The following is a 19,431-nucleotide window of genomic DNA, read 5'->3' on the forward strand; positions in this document are numbered from 1 at the left end:
GTACACATGATCAGGTCCTGGGGATTTATTCATCTTTTATGCATTTCAAGACCATCCAGCACTTCCTCCTCTGTAATATGGACATTTTGCAAGGTGTCACCATCTATTTCGCTATTTTCTATATCTTCCATATCCTTTTCCGCAGTAAATACTGATGCAAAATACTTGTTGAGTATCTCCCCCATTTTCTGCAGCTCCACACAAAGGCCGCCTTGCTGATCTTGAGGGGCCCTATTTTCTCTCTGGTTACCCTTTTGTCCTGAATGTATTGGTAAAAACCCTTTGGATTCTCCTTAATTCTATTTGCCAAAGCTATCTCATGTCCCCTTTTTGCCCTCCTGATTTCCCCCTTAAGTATACTCCTACTGCCTTTATACTCTTCTAAGGAGTCACTCGATCTATTCTGTCTATACCTTGATCCTGGCACCAGGGAAGCAACACACCATTCTGACTTCTCGCTGCTGGCCAGAGAAACGTCTGTCTGTACCTCGGATTAGAGAGTCCCCTAACACAATTGATCTCTTGGAACCCAATGTACCCCTCATTTGTTGAGATTGAGGAAATAGCTCCTTAATAATTTCCACTGTTTCTTTACCATCTTAGCTTTTAACCTTGTTTGCCAACTCTGTTTTTGCATTAGATTAGATTAGGTTCCTTGCAGTATGGAAACAGGATCTTCGGCCCTGTCCACACTGACCCTCTGAAGAGTAACTCTCCCAGATCCATTCCCCTACCCTATATTTACCCTTGTCTAATGCGCCTAACACTACGGGCAATTTAGTATGGCCAATTCACCTAACCTGCACGTCTTTGGATTGTGGGAGGAAACCAGAGCACCTGGAGCAAACCCATGCAGACACTGAGAGAATGTGCAAACCCCACACGGACAGTTGTCCGAGGTGGGAATTGAACCTGGGTCCCTGGCACTGTGAGACAGCAGTGCTAACCACTGAGTCACCATGCCACCCCTTTTATCCCTTTAGTCTCAAAAATTCGATGTAACTCCTTTTTGAAAATATTCAACATTTTGGCTTCAACCACTTTCTACAGTAGAAAATTCCATAGGCTCACTACTCTTTTCTCCCTTTAAGTTTAAGGTATTGGTTTCAGACACCCATTCCACCCCTCAATATTTCGAATTTATTCATCTTGTCTAATGACACATTACTGTGTCTAAAATAGTTCCTTCACTGGCTGGTTTTAGAATGCATTGCATGAAGAAACTGTCTCAAATAAATACTCTGAACTCCAGGCTATCTTTGCAAATTTACTTTGTCCACTCCATATGAAGATTAAAATTGCCTAGGGTACCTTAATTTATACGTCTGCCCCCAAATTAATTCCTGATTTACACTCTATCCTATCATGTCGATACCGCTAGAGGGTTTATAAACTACAGTCAGCAGACACCTCCTTCCTTGCGATTTCTTCTTTGTTTCCAAACTCATTCTATATGACATGCCCTGGCCAGGTACGTTTTTATCAGGGTGGGTAGATAGTAGCGGATAGGTGGCTGTAGCCCACCAATTTCCAGCTAACCGTGAGCCCACCGGTGTAACACAGAGGAAGTGCATGTGCCAAAGTCAGCAGTCCACCAACTCTATGCAAAAATCTCGAGTCAACTATTTCCTTGCCCATGGCATAAAATGGTTGGCGTGGACAACTGGGTGGGTGTAGGCAGCGATTTCTAAAGTTCATTTAAAAAGGCAGGAAGGAAGGAGGAAGGGTTAGTAACTTGGAGTATGTCTTTCATACGGTGTGCCACCCCCACAAAGGTAATCCCTCCTCTTCCATCCTACTGCCAATACTTCAAACTCCGTTCTCACCACACCGCTCATCTCCATCCCAAAGGTGGGCAAACACTCCCCACCCAATACCCTTGCCTTACCATCCTCCAAGGTCTGTCAGTGCTAGTGGCTCATGTATCAGAACTCATTTCTCCCACACCAATCTTCTGAGGCATGTATTCAACTCTCTGATCTGATTTACCCTCCATTGGTGCTGCTGGCTGTCAGATTAAACAAGTGATCATTACCTTTGCGGCTCTGTTTATTACTTAGCTCCTAGCTGAGAGCATACCAGCAGAAAATCTTTCTTAGACCTTTCTAAGGCATTGGAATCCATTGACCACAATAAGTAGGTCTTTATTGTTCCATTCAAACTTCAGCCCCTCTCTAGCACTGGGGAGCTGTTCCTTAGCTGGCACTGGGAGGGCAGCATAGCTTTTGGGACTCTATTTAATGCAACCAAGAGTATGAGTGCTTTCCCCTAACTGCTGTTCTTTACTACACCTACACTGCTTTTCACTGTCCCTCTGCTGCCCTTGTCCTTCCAGTTGGTAAGGCTTGTAGGCTTGGGGGGTATATTTGAAGGGGCTTGATAAGTTAGTGAGGTACATGATATAGATGGTTCATCCAGTGCTACCACAGTGCACTAGTGAAGGGCGAGGTGCCGATTCAGTTACAGTGTGAAATTTTTTAATATGTTATTGGAACAGCAGTTTTTGCATTACTCTAAATGAGCTACATCAAGATGATTATGTGGTGAAAAAAATGCAAGTTTTACTATGTACAAGAGGGGTAGGTTTTGATAGACTGGCCATTTACTAAACCAGCTCTTTTGATCAATGTTATCGAATAAACATTGCATGATTAATTGGACAAAGTTAATAATCACACAACACCAGGTTACCGTCCAACAGGTTTATTTGGAAGCACTAGCTTTCGGAGTGCTACTCCTTCATCAGGTGAAGGAGCAGCGCTTGGAAAGCTAGTGCTTCCAAATAAATCTGTTGGACTATAACCTGGTGTCATGTGATTTTTAACTTTGTCTACCCCATTTCAACACCTGCTCCCCCACATCATAAGTAATTGGAGTGATCTGAACTTTTGTGTACACTTGCTCTTCCTGAATTGTAATGGAGTACAGATTTCTGATCAATATGTACTGACATGTGTGCCTGTATATTTCACCAGTGCCCAGCTCTCCAGAATTCTTGAAGATTACAAGCCCAACACTCAACTCTCTGACCCTGCAGTGGGGCCCTCCACTTCATCCAAATGGTATTCTGAATGGATACACACTCAAGTACCAGCCCAGTGAGTATCTGTGTCTGTGTTGTGGTGGTCTATAGAACTGAAAATTGTGTGCCCACCCAAGCTCATTTTGCACAGGATCCATCATCTCTTTGCTCAATTCCATTCCCCCCAAACTGCTAACCACCCAACTTGCCCTCCTGGCCCCCATCGTAGCCAGTATTCTTTTGGATTCTGCTGTCATTTCCCATCTACTGTCATCGTCCCTCTCCAGAGAACATCAACCCTTGGCCCCACCAGCCTCACAAACGACTGTTTCGTCTCCAACCTCCAGTACCTGGTCTGTGTCCTGTGAACCTGTCGTCACAGCCCAAGAACATTTTCGTTTTCCCGATGCTCTGTGTTTCAGTGCCTGCAGTTAGATTTCTGTCCCTGCCACAGCACCGAAGCAGCTCTTATCAAAGATATGAGAGACATCCTTTGTAGCTGCAGCAATGGTAAACCATCCTTCCCAATCTTTCTCAGTCTGTCTGCAGCCTTAGGCACAGTTGACCCTGCCAGCATCTCTCTGATGCCCTCAAGTTGACAGAAGAGTGCCAATCTGCTTCTGTTCATAGGGATTCATGGTTGCCAAAGCCCTAGGTAAACACGTGCAATGTTAGCTCTCATACCTGTTTCGTATTGCCCCCAAGGGATCTGTCATGGTCTCTGTCCTGTACTTTACCTACAGTGATACACTCTTAAGTGTTAGTTTGCATGGACTATACAGCTCTACCTTACCACCACCTCTCCACTGAATCTTGCAGGGTGAGCAATTTATGAAACTGCTTATCTGACATCGGTGCTCAATGAGCTGAAACTTCCTCCAATTAAATATTGGATATTAAATATTGGTCCCTGATCCAAACGACTTTATCAAGCTTCTGATTCTCTATCCCTTTCCTTGTTTGAGATGTAGCCAGTCTCTTCCCAAAACTTGATCCTGAGATGAGCTTCGGACTTGATTATCCTGCCGTCGTCCAAACTTGGGAACGTCACACCTGTTGGAGCTCAGTTCTCCTGATTCATGCATTTGTTGCCTCTCCACTCTCGAATGTTCCAACACGCTTCTGCTCTCTCATTCTACACTTAACAAATGTGAGGTTGTTCAAAATCTAGCTGCTCATGTTCTAACTCGCAGCCAATCCAATTAAGAATTGGTCAGGACTATTAGGTCAGTGATTGCTGGAGTTGTAGAAACAGGATTGGCTGCGAGTTGAGGACGGGGATATTTGTGGAACCAGCTCCTCCTCCAGTGAGTTGTTTAGTGGTCCACCACCATTCGTGACTGGATGTGGCAGGACTGCAGAGTTTGGATTTGATCCATTGGTTGTTGGATCGCTTAACTCTGCCTATCACTTGCTGTTTATGCTGTTTGGCATGCAAGTAGTCCTGTTTGGTAGCATCACCAGGTTGCTATCTCAGTTTTAGGTATGCCTGGTGCTGCTCCTGGCATGCCCTCCTGCACTCTCCGTTGAACCAGGTTTGATCTCCTGGCTTGGTGGCAATGGTTGAATTGGGGATATGCTGTGCCATGAGGTTATAGTTTGCGCTGTAGTACAGTTCTGCTGCTATTGATGGCCCGTGGTGCCTCATGGATGCCCAGTCCTGAGTTGTGAGATCTCTTCAAAGTCCGTCCCATTAGCATGGTGATAGTGCCACACAGCCAGATGGAGGATATTCTCAAAGTGAAGGCGGGACTTTGCACCCACAAGGATTGTGCAGTGGTCGCTCCTACCGACACTGTCATAGTCAGGTACACCTGCAGCCGGCTGGTTGGTGAGGATGTTTGCCCCCCTTGGTTCCCTCACTACTGGCTACACACCCAATCTATGTCCTTTAGGACCAGACCAGCTTGATCAGTAGTGCTGCTGTTGGTGGACATTGAAGTCTCTCACCCAGAGTACATGTTATGCTATTGTCACTCTCAGTGCTTCCTCTAAGTGTTGTTTAACATGAAGGAGTACCAATTCATCAGATGAGGGAGGACAGCATATGGTAATTGGCAGGAGGTTTCCACGTCCTTGTTTAACCTGAAGCCACGAGACTTAATGGGGTCTGGAGTCAATATTGAGGACTCTCAAGGCAACTCCCTCCAGACTGTATGCCACTGTGCCACCACCTCTGCTGGGTCTATCCTGATGGTGGGACAAGACTTATCCAGGGTTTCTGAGGGTGGTGTGTGGTACAAGGTGATTTAGTGAGTCTGACTATGTCAAGCTATTTTTTGACCAGGCTGTGAGACAGATGTTTGCACTAGCCCCCAGATGTAGGTAAGGAGGACTATGCAGGGTCAACTGGGCTGTTTCTGCCATCGTCTTTTCCAGTGCCTATGTTGATGTTAGGTGGTCTGTCCAGTTTCATTTTTTGTTGAGACTTTGTAGCCATTGATACAACTGAGTGGTCTGCTATACCATTTTTGACAGTCAACCACTTTTCAACCACTCTGGAGTCACATGTAGGCCAGACCGGGTAAGGATGGCAGATTTCCTTCTCTGAAGGACATGAATGAATCAGATGAGTTTTCCTGACAATTGACAATGGTTTCATGATCATGAGTAAGTTATTAATTCCAGATAGTCTTTTAATTGACATCAAATTCTACCATCGGCCATGGCAGGATTCAAACCCAGGGCTCCAGAATATTTGTTGAGGTTCTTAGTTAATAGTCTAGCAGTAATATCAGATTTATCTACAGCAAAGTCACAGCATACTGGTATTGAAACTAATTGCAGTCTCTGCCAACAATAATTGTTTGGACTATTTTAATGTGAGCAAAATGAAGTACCTTTTCAAATCCCAACAAGTACTTCCATCACAAAAAGCTCAACACTAGGAATGTGCAAATCATCAAATTTACTGTCCCTTTCCCCCACTATGAAAACAAATAGTGAACACAGTGGACTGATGCTTCATTGTTCTGTATCCACAAGCCAGCCCCAGTTAGGCTGTTTGAGTCACCTCCTGATTTATGAGGCCATACAATTGGTGAATGTGTGACGGTGGGTTCACACTAATAAACATGCCCAAGTTCAACAGTGTTAATTGTGACATTGCAAGCTTTTCTGTCCAGAAATAAGTAGACCAAAAATATTATTTTTATCTCTGAGACTACTTTGTACATTCTTTTTCCATCCATAATAAATTATGTGCTGGGATGTAACTAATTTGTTAAGTGAGGTGGGTTCCCTCCCCAAAGTCCAAAGGTAGTGTTCTGCCTCTATTATTACCTCAGGTTAATTTATCAATTTTTTTCTCTGCTATTCTCTAAACTGGTTACATTGAGGCCATTATGCAATGACTAGACTTGTACTTGTTTGAATATAGTAAACTAAGATATGATATAATGACAGTTTTTATAGGATTTGATCAGATAAAAAGTGAAAACATTTTTGTTCTATTAAAGGAAACCAGAACAGGGGGTTATAACTTTTCTATTGTTCAAGATCAATGCCAGGAAACACGTGTTCGCAAGAATATTGAACACATTCTTCCCAAATTTTTTTTTAGATTAGATTACTGACAGTGTGGAAACAGGCCCTTCAGCCCAACAAGTCCACACTGACCCGCCGAAGCGAAAACCACCCAGACCCATTCCCCACATTTACCCCTTCACCTAACACTACGGACAATTTAGCATGGCCAATTCACCTAACCTGCACATTCTTGGACTGTGGGAGGAAACCGGAGCACCCAGAGGAAACCCACGCAGACACAGGGAGAATGTGCAAACTCCACACAGTCAGTCGTCTGAGGTGGGAATTGAACTCTGGTCTCTAGCACTGCAGCCTCACTGTGCCACTGTGAACATTTTACAGTTAAGATTGACGAATTTTGGTTCAGTTAGGTTATTAAAGACTATCCAGCAAGGTTAAGTAGGTTAATTTATAAACAAATCAGCCATGATATAATTGAATGATAGTCTCGGTTTAATGGGCTATTCTTTATTATAAGTCTGAACAGTTGCTTCCGATTTGGAGTACTTTGTACAGCTCTGGTCACCCTGTTAAAGGAAAGATATTATTTAACTGAAGGCGATTCAGAAAAGATTCACCAAGATGTTGCTGGGAATGGAGAATTTCAGATAGAAAAATAGACTGGAAACTTTGGGACTTGTTTCACTGGAGCATAAGTTGAGGGATGACCTTAGAGGTTATAAAATCACGAGGGTTTTAGAGCAGGTGAATGACAAGGGTATTTTCCCTAGGGTGGGGGGGAATTCAAAACTAGGACGTTAAGGTGAGAGAGGAATCATAGAATCCCTACAGTGTGGAAACAGGCCTTTCAGCCCAACAAGTCCACATCGACCCTCCGAAGAGTAACCCACCCAAGCCCATTCCCCATTAGTCTACATTTACTCCTGACTGATGGGCCTAACCTGCACATCCCTGAACACTATGGGCAATTTAGCATGGCCAATCCATCTAACCTGCACATCTTTGGACTGTAGGAGGAAATCAGAGCACCCAGGGGAAACCCACGCAGACACGGGGAGAATGTGCAAACTCCACACAGACGGTTGCCCGAGACTGGAATCGAACCCAGGTCTCTGAACCACCATGCAGCCCTTGAGTCTTTGAAAAAGGCACGAGAAGCAACTTTTTAGATAGAGTGGTTTGTGTGTGGAAAGAACTGCCAGAGAAAGTGGTGGATACAGGCGCAGTTACAATATTTAAAAGATAAGTTCATGAATAACAAAGCTTTGGTGGGATATGAGCCAAGTGCAGGCAAGTGGGACTAGTATAGTTTGGGAAAATGATCAGCTTGTACTAGTTGGACTGAAGGGTCTGTTTCTTTGACTGTGATTCTACAAATGGCTAAATCACAGAAACTGAAGCAAGTGCATTGGATGGTGAAAAGCTGAAGAACAGAAACAGATTGAAATTAATCAGTGGGTCAGGTCATATCGAGAGAGAAACCAGAAACGTTATGATCAGAATGGGAAGATATTCAAAGTTGAACAGCTCATGAGAGAGAACAAGCCTAGGGAAAAGGAGCAGCAGGATCACAGGCAGCTCAATAATAAAAAAAATTCAAATAGTCAGAGAATTTTAGACTGATCCATTTTTAAATCCGCAGACTTTGCCGTTTGCTTATTTCATTCATGACCTGCATGAGTTCTGTGGAGGTATGCTCCTCCAGGAGATAAATTTGTACATTCCTTTCTCCTCCGTTTGACCTGTTGTTCTTTGATGATTATAAACGGTGAGCTAACCAGCTTCGAGCAATCTGCATTTCCAAAAGCATGACAGCTGGAATGTGGCAAAGTGTGCTAATGTGATGTTAAATACATGGAATTATAGTGAAATTGATGTGCGAGGCTGTCTGCATTTGGAATACTGTAAAGCATTAATTGTTGGCTAAATGACAGTGTGTAGTCATCAAACTGTCCCTGGTGCGTAACATGACAATGGAATCACTTGCTTCTAGTACAGAAACCTATTTGCTTGTTCCTTTTCAGTTAACAGTACGCATGAACTCGGCCCTCTGGTGGAGATCACAATCCCTGCAGAGAATGAAACCAGTTGGACTCTGAAAAACCTGAACTACAGCACTCGCTACAAGTTCTATCTCAACGCCTTTACCAGCGTGGGACCAGGCAGCAAGTTAACCGAAGAGGCCATTACAGTCCTGGATGAAGGTACAGCTGCAGCTAGAGATTGTTGGAAATAGTTCTCTCTCTGCTGTCAGTGTCATTCTTTAACATTACTTTCTCAAAATGTTTCAAATGATTTGGTTTGTCCAAATTCTCTGATTTTCTTTTTTCATCTATATATATCAAAGAAGATGTCTCGGTCTCATATAGGTTCAGGGATAAAGGTCCGGTCTTGTTGGAAGCATAAGATATATAGAGCAGCAGGAAAAGTTCCAACTGAAAAGTCAACTCCCCTTCTCCTCTGATGCTGCTTGTCCTGCTGTGCTATCTCCAGCTCCACTCTGTACAGCAAAGGCTTACTAGGACAATGGGAAGGAAAAGAAATGCGCAAGGTTTTTATAATCCAGTAATTCCACCCTCACCCCAACCCCACCCACACACCCCCAAAGCTGCACTTGCAAGGATGACAAGGGCAGGAGCTTTGGGTCAGTCCTGAGAGGCCAGTCTTGATTGCAGCTGCTGTCATGTTAGTGTGGAGCAGTCTCATGTTTCTTCCACTGCTAGCTTTCTATCGAGATCCACAGGAAATCACTAGGGAAGTCGTCAAAGAACTTGCAAATCTTCCCAGCAGTTCCTAAGAAAGGACATAATGTCAGGGCCACACTTGGAGGGTGGCAGAGGGAGAGGTTTAGATGGCAATGCTTTTCATTTGTTCCCGAACTAAACCACTTCCCCAGGAGGGAAGGGAGCAAATGGCCAGGGTGAAAGAAACTCTGAAATACTCCTGGTGACTGGGCTGGTAACTGTGATTCCAACCTGCAATCATGACACTGTGCTGCATGCTCTCTGAGATACAGGCACAGGTAGCAAAGCCTCTCGTCATCACTCAGCTACAGCCAACCAAGTCAAAACAGTCGTTTTAATGGGTACACTACCCGTTACCTTCAACCTTTGCCATTGATGCACTGTGGTAGCAGTGTGTTCCATCTGCAGGATGCACTGCAGTAGCTCCCTCCAAACCTGTGACCTCGAAGGGTAAGAGCAGAATCACTAGGGACATCACAGTTTGTAAATTCCCTTCCAGGCCACATTGCATCCAGGGGTTGGAAATATATTGCTGTTCCTTCACTGTCACTGCAAGTCAAATTCCCGGAGCTCCCTCCCTAACAGAACTGACCATGACCTTCCAGCACGTGGGCTGCAGCAGTTCCTGAAGGAATTTCGCCACCATCTTCTCTGAGAATGGGCAGTAAACGCCGACCTAGCCCATGAAATGCACATCCTGTGGCTGAATTTTTCAAAAATGTGTTGCCTGTATAAGGAAATGAAGCAAGCTCTGCAGGAGATTCTGAGGAGGAAAAGAGTTTGATTCACCAGCACTTTTAAAACAGCAAGACATCGTCACAAGTTTTGAGAATTTGTGTTTCATGTGGAACCTGGAAATTCGGGGAATGAGCAGATTGAGTTCATTGACATATTCCTGATGAAGGGCTTTTGTCCGAAACGCGACCGTCTTGCTCCTCGGATGCTGCCTGACTTGCTGTGCTTTTCCAGCACCAGACTTTCGATGCTAATCTCCAGCATTTGCAGTCCTTTTTCCCTATATTCATTGACTGCTCACCAGACTTATAAGCTGCCCATCCATCCCTGTGTGAATTTATATTAGGTTTAGTCTTTGAGAAAGATTGCGTTTGTTTTTTTTTTGCCAGACGATGTTGAGCTTTATTCAGCCAATCTGTTTTCACATGCACCAACACTGAGCAGAAATGTGGTGTGTTTCCACTGGTTGGTTTCACCTGTTGAACTCCTCCATCTTTTGAAAGATTTGAGTGGTTTTTGGTATTCACAGTAAATTACATCAAGCATTTGCTGATGTCTGCTGCCACATAGAGGCCAGTGTCGAACCAGCAGGCCGAGAGGATGGTGATAGTTTGTATGTGAATCTGAAGTTGTGAGAATTGTTGACAGAAGTACGAGACTTTACTCCAGAGGTCTGGACTACACCCAGCATTCATGAAACAAAACTGAAGTAAAAGACAACAGTGGCATATTTTGCAATTTTTCAGGTTACCCAGTGGATTGATTGACTCCTGACCCTTAATCCTATAGTCTTTCCAGTCTGTCATAATCCCATTATGTTGCCTGATGGGTAGCCAGCAAGTGTTAGGAGCCAAGCGGACGGAGTGCTGGAATTCTGCTTGGAATCTTGGTACCGTGTCACACGTTGGCAGCGAAGCACCAAGTGATTGCACTCATTGCTAGGTCCTAGTTGCATCTATTACTATTGAGATGAGTGGAAACAGCTTCCTACCCTACCCCTGAAATTCCAGTGGGAGACAGGAGCAGGCAGGTACCTTTTGCTACAGCTCCCATTAAAGTGAAAGAACATCAGGCCACCAAGTTTATCTTGGGTTTGGCGGTATGCGGGCCCATTGTATGCTCAGTTTAGCTCATTGAAATGAATGGAACTGGATAAGAGATTAGATGTCTCTCAATTTGTTCGTACACAGTGACCCATGATGAATTTCTGCCCTGATCATATTGTTTCTTCATTGTGTCAATGCAAGTCCCCCTGGCTCTCTTTACACAAGAAAATGTGCTGAATTTGTAAATGGTGTAATTGTGTTTTAACGTTTGTCCTTCTCTCTGTATGTTTCCAACATATTCCCAATGTGCTCTTAATTATACAGTATCTGTGTTTTCTTTTTGATGTTCCTTTCTCCCCTCCATTTCTCTCTCTCTTTCTTTCTCTTTCACAATTAACAGTGATTCACCAAACCGCACCAGGGGCAGGCAAAGGTAACCTGCATGGTTTTCTGAGTTTGGGGCTGCTTGCCGTGCATTTGGCCTTTGAGTGGCAATAGTTTGGGGTGCTCTAGTGGGGATAGTGGAGCTGACAGCTCTTTAGCTCTCGGTATTTACAGTGTGCCTCTACATACGGCTATAACCAGAAGAATCTGCAAAGAACGGTAATTTCATAGATTGCATTATGTGCACTGATTTGGAAGTGCTTGCAGCTGTTGATCAATAGCACTGCAATCTGCCACATTTGTGCAGCGTATTGTTAACCATACGTTGTAGATTAACAGCAAATGCCTTAATCCTTAAGCGTGCATGAAGTTTCAGTTTTGTGTGATAGATTTTAACAGGTTTGGTTTCTAACAGTAGATTTGATTCTGGTTTGACTTGATCTTTCAATTGATAGATTTGCTTTTTCAAGGTGAGATTCCGTTCCACCCTTCTGCGCTTCAGACTCTCCCTCTCTCTGGCTGAGAGGATGGGATTTGCTCTGGGTGACGTTGTACGAAGTTGTCTGGATATTCTTTTCAGATCCTTCTCAGTACCTTTGCACTAAGACACAACACTTCAGGCTGATGAGCCGTGGGGTTGCCAACCCTCTAGGATTGCCCTGGAGCTCCCCGGAAGTGCATGGCTAATTTCCTGGACAATTCCACAAGCAAGCTTGGCAAAAAATCATGGGGTGTTTTCTTTTGGTCTGTCAGGAGTTTGACAAGGCAGGGAGTTTGGCAATGGGAATCCGTATGACAAAGCATCCCGGAACATATCCTAGCAGAGTTGGCAACCCTAAGTATATGAAGGATTGTGGATTGAAAGTTAGCATGACTCACTGATGATGCAAAACGTCATGTTCCACGTGTCTCCTATCTACTATCTTTCTCTCTTTTAATTTCCAAATGATGATGTTAACTGCTTTTGACTGCACCTTCCTTCTGTCTCACCTGTTCTCTCTCTTCCTTTCTCTGCTGCTCCAGGAATATCTGCAACATCTCCATTTTTGAAAACAGATTTAATAATCCCTGTTGATGAAAAAATGAAGGGTATTGGCTCTCTTGTGAATGCAACGTTATTACTTTTATTGTGAATATAACTTAAAAATGATTATTTGCATCACCAAGCATACCAATGTCATGTTGTCTGTAAATTGATTATTTGTGGGGGTTAATGTTAATAATGAGGAGACTTGATTTGAGTGTCTGTGTTGAATGAAGCCAATTCAAATGGATTAATTATGAGATCTAATCTCACCGTTCTCTCTGCCACATTCTAACTTGCCATAAACCATCCATAACATGGCACTGTGACTCTCCATTTAATCTACTTAACCTAAACTGTTCCATCCCTTGTGCTAACTCCAAATAAGTATACTTCAATAAGCTTCACACCAGGCCTCCTTGCACACTTGACCTCTTCTAAATACGTTACTCTGCGTGTTTAGGATGTTGAAGTAGTGAAAGGGAATAAATGGTGACAAATTATATCTGTTTGAGAGTGGCACAGTAACAAAGAGGCGAAGACTTGAGATTACTATGTGACTTATCATACAGACATATTAGAGTATGCTTGCACTGCCAGAGTTAGATTTTCACCACATTTTAAGGATCAATGAAAAGAAGGAAAATAGTAAAGAGAAATGGGCTTTAGAGTAGCTAGAGATGGGGGTGCTATGATATGATAGAAATTTCTTCCATGTGGAAGCTTACATAATTATATAGTGGCTTTGATGAAGTTGCATGATCATAGTATTCAGTGGAAAATGGAGAGAGTAAGAGTGGAAATCCAGTGTGTCAAAGTGCTATTATCATTCCACTTAGGAAATTAAGAATCCTCTTCAGTATTTATTCCCAGATGGGTTGGTGTTGATATATCTGCTGAAATCTTTCAATACAGCCCAAGCAAGGGCCGGAACACGATCCTGGCACGGTTACTACTCTTCACTCTTGACAGTAACCCAAGCGTTAATGGCGGCCAGAATTATGTGGCATCCGGTGAAGCAGAGGATAAAATTAACAACAAAGCTAAAAGGAAACAGCTAAAGTCCAAGTGCGTTTTGATCAAAGAAAAAGGGCAGGACAGACTTGTTCTGGGTTTTCTGATCTTGAATTTATTGTGACCATTATTTTTCAATTAGAAAGCCACAGCAAGTTTCTGACTTAACCTTATCTTGTGGTGTCCCTGGAGGTCTCTCAGCCTTTCTCTCAAGGCCTGTAAATGCATTCCTTCAACTATTTATCCAGTTCCTTTTAGAAATTGCCCCAATAAATTTTTAAGGCAGTACATTTCAGAACTGACCTGTGTAATTGCCTTTCCTCATCAAATCTCGAGGTAGCTGTGAAAGCAGATTAGCCACTAAAAAATTGAATAAAGAGAAGCAGCTTTGCTTAATTGTGATGAAAATGTGGACGTGACGAGCAAATGGAGGAGTTTAGGTGAATGGGATAGATACACTTGATGGAAGCTAGTTAAAGACATGAGGGAGGAAGGCTGTGCTAATAAGGTTCAATAAACTAAACAGTGGGAAGAGGAATCTTCCTCTGTGGTATACATTTGATTGAATCGGAATTGGGTCAGGTGGTTGAAGAGAGTGTGCCCTCAGAATTGGCTGAGACTGGGTGTGTAAAAAGATGGTTATGGTGTTGACATGCTAAATAAGTGGGACTAGGTCAGACTAGGATGTCTGGTCAGCGTGAACAAGTTGGACCAAAGGGTCTGTTTCCGTGCTGCATGACCGGGAAAATTAAAACCGGGCATATGAAAATGGGTGCATTTAATATGAAGTCATAAAGCCCCTGGTTCTTTGGATGGGGAACAGGCAATGGTTGGCAGTGCACTGCTCTGATACCGTCTCTGAAAAGAAAAGTGCCAACAAATTTACGAAGAATAACATCGCCCCTATCAATACAGCCTTGTCCTTCACTCCCCGCTCACACTCTCATCCAACCACTATACATTTGACGGGCAGCAGGGAGAGCAAGTTGAACCCTAATGAAGCTGGGCAGACATACCCAAGCTGCAACCATTGGAATTTTGTTTCAGAGCGATGGGTTTCTTGGCACCTCTGTGACCAGTGTGGGAGAGGTGTGACCCTGGCTTGTCAGGGAGTTAATCTGGAGCCTGTTTGAAATGTTGCTACTTCAGGGAAAGGGAAACTGGAGCTATCAGCTCTCGAAGGGTTGTGGTTTTCAAGTGGCCCTCATAGTGGATTGGGTGTACCTTTTACACCAACTGCCTCCCAGTCTCTCGATGCAGCACTGTGGTCCCCTTTTTCTGAATACCGCATTCCCTGCCATCACCAGCACTGCTAACTCCAGCCACCATTAGCAAGCCCAGACCCCGCGTCTCTTGATCTCAGTCACTTCCCCAGCCCTCAGTCTCCGCTCTGTCCTACAGGTGTGACTGCCAGAGGTTGTCTCCATGATTTCCTGCCACTGTCAATCTACCCACCTACCGGGGAGGAAGCAGAGCTCAATTCTAAGATGACACTGACGCTTCAATTCAGCAGAATCTCTGCTCAACAAGCTCTCCCTGTGCTCTCTTGCAGTGCCCCAGCATTCACTTAGGCCACAGGATGGGAGTGTGCAAAATGGGAGCAAACATATTGGCACACAGTTCACCTTATTTCTAAACATTGTTGGAAGCCTCACCATCTTCAGTACCTAAGCTGGGATCAGTATACAATGTGGCAGAATTATATTACCCTCACTTTACAAGACCACACATGCAAGCATGGAGAGTGATTAGAAGCAGATTCTGTCCTGTATGCAGCTGAACACAAACTCAGGGTCAACTGTAAGTTAATGTAAAAGGCTCAGAATTTGTGTCACAACTGTCACGCACCAAATAATTTGCAGGCTTTCAGTTCTCTCAGGATCGAAAAGACAGTGCACAGAAGCCTTGCAGTTCTGTAATAGGGTGTTTTTTTGTGTCCGTGTGGTATTCCTTCCTCCACTGTTTTAACTCTGCTGAAGCTGGCTCAAGCGTCTATTAAAATAATGGAGGAGAGAAGCTTATGGGAACCCATTGAGTCTTCAGATACCAGTCACTCTACAACTTAGCTTCAAGGCTAATGAAATTGAAGCCAGTGACCGACAGAAGAAGTAATTGAATCCCTTACAATGCATTGTTCTTATTATTTTGCATGTATAATGTACCTGGGATTGTACTTTTTCATGTGACTGTCTCTCTTCTGTTGCTTACTTAGTCATGGTACTTCGTCCAGTAATTACGAACATTACCTCAGCCGCAACCCATGCAAATATCAGTTGGGAGTTTGGCCGAACGGATATGCACTTTTATGTTGAATATGAGATAGCTGACAGTAAGAGCACGATTCGTTGGATTCAGTGTGTTTTATTCCAGCTGATACCAGTGTATGCTGTCGAACACTTGGTAACATTTTTGTTTGGCTGTTGTGTCATCTCAGAAATCAGTCACTCGGTGCCAGTAAAACAAAACGCCAGCAGTCTCCTTACTTATCCTGATGAACACCAGTCATGAGCTCCTGGTCCCATCATTGCAAACCAATCAGACTTGGACTTTGTTTTATCTTCCTAAAAATACAATTGCTACAGCAGGACTTTCAGCCAGGATTAACGGAATAGTACCTTGAGGATTGCAGGGCAGTTTCGATCTGTGGAGATATCCACAACTTGTTAGAGAAATGCTGTAATGATTTACAACATCACAGTTATATTCCGCGTATTGATCTGATGGTGGTAACTAGAAGCTACATTTCACAGAGCCTATCGCTATAGTGTGAATGGCTTTTGTGATGACTATCACATGGTGCACCAGCAACAGTGTTTGGAAATGTCTAGAGAACTTTGCATTCTCCTTGCAATTTAAAGGTTGAACGCCAAGGTTTGAAAGCATTTTACAGAACCTGTGAGTTGTCCAGGCATTTCTTCAACACAGTTCTGCTGTACCACGGGCCACTGAAGGGACCAAGCGATGTTGAAGGACATGGTTCTAAACCATGTGATTATTCAGTCAGAGTTGGTGCATGGATTATTCTGCCAATGGTTTATGTCACCAGAAATTGCCTTATATCCAAGTGAGGATAAAGGATAAGTGCTCCTTCACAAAGTTTGCCAATCTGACTGATTGGAGTATTTGTTATTTGAAAACTCAGGTGGTTCATAACCTCTTTTGGGGCAAAAGGTCTGCCATTCTTAACCAGCCCACCGATATGTCACTTCGATCATGCTTCGGTCATATTCCAAGATAGCTGACAATGAACTCCCTTCGACTGTGACTGGATATGTCTTTCACTGGAATTTCTCAGACTCCATTGGTTTAAGAAGCAGCCTGCATCACCACCTTTGTCAGGGCAACTGAAAGTGCAAATTAATTCCCCTTCGCCAAAAACATATAAACGTTTCCTTTACATTTGTTATCAAGAGATAGCTCCAGCTCCTTTTTGGAAAAAAAACACTTCCCCGGACACAATAAATAAATAAATGAAGTTTGTTCATGGCCTGCTCATGAGTTTTCAGATTGGAGAGATTGCTGACAAACACACAATCCTCAGAAGAAAGATGTGTTTAAAAACAAGTTCGTGAGGAGCAGTAGCTTTGGAGAAAACTTGATTAAGTCATTTGGCAACTTCTCGTACCAGTTCAATTCAAGCACTTTGCTCAATCAGCCCTTTCTCTAACAATATACAATAACAACTTTTACATACAAGAGGCAGCGAGGAGTATTTGATATTATTGGAATGCCTGCACTGAACTTTCAAATAAGAAATAATATTTACAAAATAAGCTTCCCTCCAGGGAAATGGTGTACATTTCATTACAGCTTAGGAAACAAGCCCAAGAGGTTTATTTGATCTTTCCATGACTTGATTCCTTCTACCTCCGCCATCCCTCCACTTCACACCCACCTTGGACAATGTTGACATTTTAGTTTTGTCACTTGGTACATCATTTAGTCAACTTGTCGATTCAGCTAGTTAGACTGTGCCTATTACTTCTAAGCTTGTACACCAAGTTCAGTTCCACTATCTGCATCATTCCATTTTCCCTCTATTGTTATTGCTCACAACTGCCCTCCTCTTGATTGTTTATGACTGGTGTGCTCCTGTGCACTTTGCCTGCTCTGTGCATTACATTTTGCAGCATTCCTATATATAGCATGAGACACCAGCAGATATAGAGTAGCTTCTAAGTTAGGGGTCTAAGCCTATTTTCAGCTGCTTCAGTTTAATCAGAGCCTGGCATTCATCTGGTCTGGTTATCCACCTTGACAATAAGCTGCAGACGATATCACAGCAATGTCAATAGCGAAGGAGCCAAGTTGACCCAAAATGTGAACTCCGTTTCTCTTTCCATACACGCTGCCAGACTTGCTGGGTATTCCCAGCATTTTCTCTTTTGTTATCACCAATGGCTAGACATTGTGCAATCCTAATGCTGGAGAGCAAAGAGAAAGATAGCAACACGCTCCATGCAATATGCTGTTACACAGCCAACAGGCACTTTGAACTATTTTTGTAACGTGGTTAAAATTCAATGTATTTCAGTAACTGATGGCCCATCCAGTTACTGCGACATTGGAATTGATCTAAATCTGAGCAGCATGCTGGGGCCTTTGGAGCTTTATTATTCTGGATTTGCAAGTACTTTACTGGCACTTTGGCTGTTTGAGATGACACAACTACTCAGTGTTCTTTGTTAGCGTGCTAGCTGCTTTGTCTGTTCAGTGACCGTGTGCTGAACATCAGTAAAGCAATCTGTCTCTGTTAACTAGAATGTAAAACATCATTCATCTTGACCCATTCTGTTCATTCTTGCTACTAAGCTGTGCACGTCATAAATTCCTGTTAAGCAAATACTCCTTTTTAGACCAAGAAACACATTTCTTCCATCCAAGTTACACTCTCCTATTTACCCCTGATATTCTATTTTACAATGTGGAAATTATGAAAGGACTTGAGTCAATTTCCCATTGTTAGTTTGGGCCCAATACTGGCCATTAATAACTTTGTTTGCCCCCATCATATTGTAAACCCCAATATGACATTTAACAGCACACAGATTTGGAACACTACTTTAGGATAAAGTGAGACTGGACGGTACAGACTGATTCAAAACAAATTTTGACCTGATGCAAGCAAAGCTGACAACTCTCACAATGGACCTCTCAAGTAGTTAACCGGAAGCAGTCATTTCAGAATCCAGTGCAGCAATCCTAGCTCATTCTTCTCATCAGTCCGAAGGGCAATTAAAAGGCATCTGGATGAGTACGTGAATAAGAAGGGTTTGGAAGGCTATGGGCCAAATGCTGACAAATGGGACTAGGTTGATTTAGGATATCTGGTTAGCATGGACGTGTTGGACTAAAGGGACAGCCCTATGACTTTACTGTGCAGTTCCAGAAGAAAACCACCCTCTGATACTTTGCGATTGGGCTAAAACTAGAAAATGTCAGGCCTCGTTTTTCCATTGTTAACTTCTGACGCAAGCTTCTATTCACTCTTGCAGTTTATTAACGTACAGGATAGGACAAAGTGAAAATTGTAAAGGTAGTTGATTCGCAATTGCCATTTTTGATTTGGAGCTAAATACCATTTGCCCATGAATAATCCCCACACCCTTTCCCTCCCCCAAGATTACAGGAACAGAGAGAGAATACCACAACTGGATGGACTGAATTATACAAAGAGGGGAGAGGAGGATTATGGATCAGCTTTTCTTCAGTGTTGTTATTACCTCCTTTAAGCAAGCAAAGACTCTGACTTGAAACAATTCCATATCCTGTGATTTATTCCCTTTGAGATTTTTACACGTTTGTGGATCGTGCACAATTTTCTGTCAAAGCTGTACATGGAATGCCATGTGAATAGGGAGGACCAGAGACAGGGAAATGAAACATTCTCAGAGAGCGAGAGAGAGAGATACCCGCATTGAGGAGAACAGTCACTTGGACATGGGAGGAGATAGATGTTGATCTTTGAGTAGG

At 43.2% G+C, this 19,431-nt stretch overlaps 1 protein-coding gene across 23 annotated transcripts in view; it reads left to right on the forward strand.

The window, feature by feature from the left end:
• Nucleotides 1–19,431, forward strand: part of nrcama (neuronal cell adhesion molecule a) — a 406,165-nt gene that overhangs the window by 355,741 nt on the left and 30,993 nt on the right. For 14 of the 23 annotated variants that reach the window (XM_072552544.1, XM_072552543.1, XM_072552546.1 and 11 more), the window contains 5 exons: nucleotides 2,976–3,098; nucleotides 8,536–8,715; nucleotides 11,437–11,469; nucleotides 12,444–12,509; nucleotides 15,671–15,787. In XM_072552544.1, the coding sequence (XP_072408645.1) occupies nucleotides 2,976–3,098; nucleotides 8,536–8,715; nucleotides 11,437–11,469; nucleotides 12,444–12,509; nucleotides 15,671–15,787 (519 nt within the window). The remainder of the gene's footprint in view (nucleotides 1–2,975; nucleotides 3,099–8,535; nucleotides 8,716–11,436; nucleotides 11,470–12,443; nucleotides 12,510–15,670; nucleotides 15,788–19,431) is intronic. The other 9 variants (XM_072552551.1, XM_072552552.1, XM_072552555.1 and 6 more) reach the window with 4 other exon arrangements.

The sequence above is a fragment of the Chiloscyllium punctatum genome, chromosome 32 (assembly GCF_047496795.1).
Source record: "Chiloscyllium punctatum isolate Juve2018m chromosome 32, sChiPun1.3, whole genome shotgun sequence".
Taxonomy (NCBI): domain Eukaryota; kingdom Metazoa; phylum Chordata; class Chondrichthyes; order Orectolobiformes; family Hemiscylliidae; genus Chiloscyllium; species Chiloscyllium punctatum.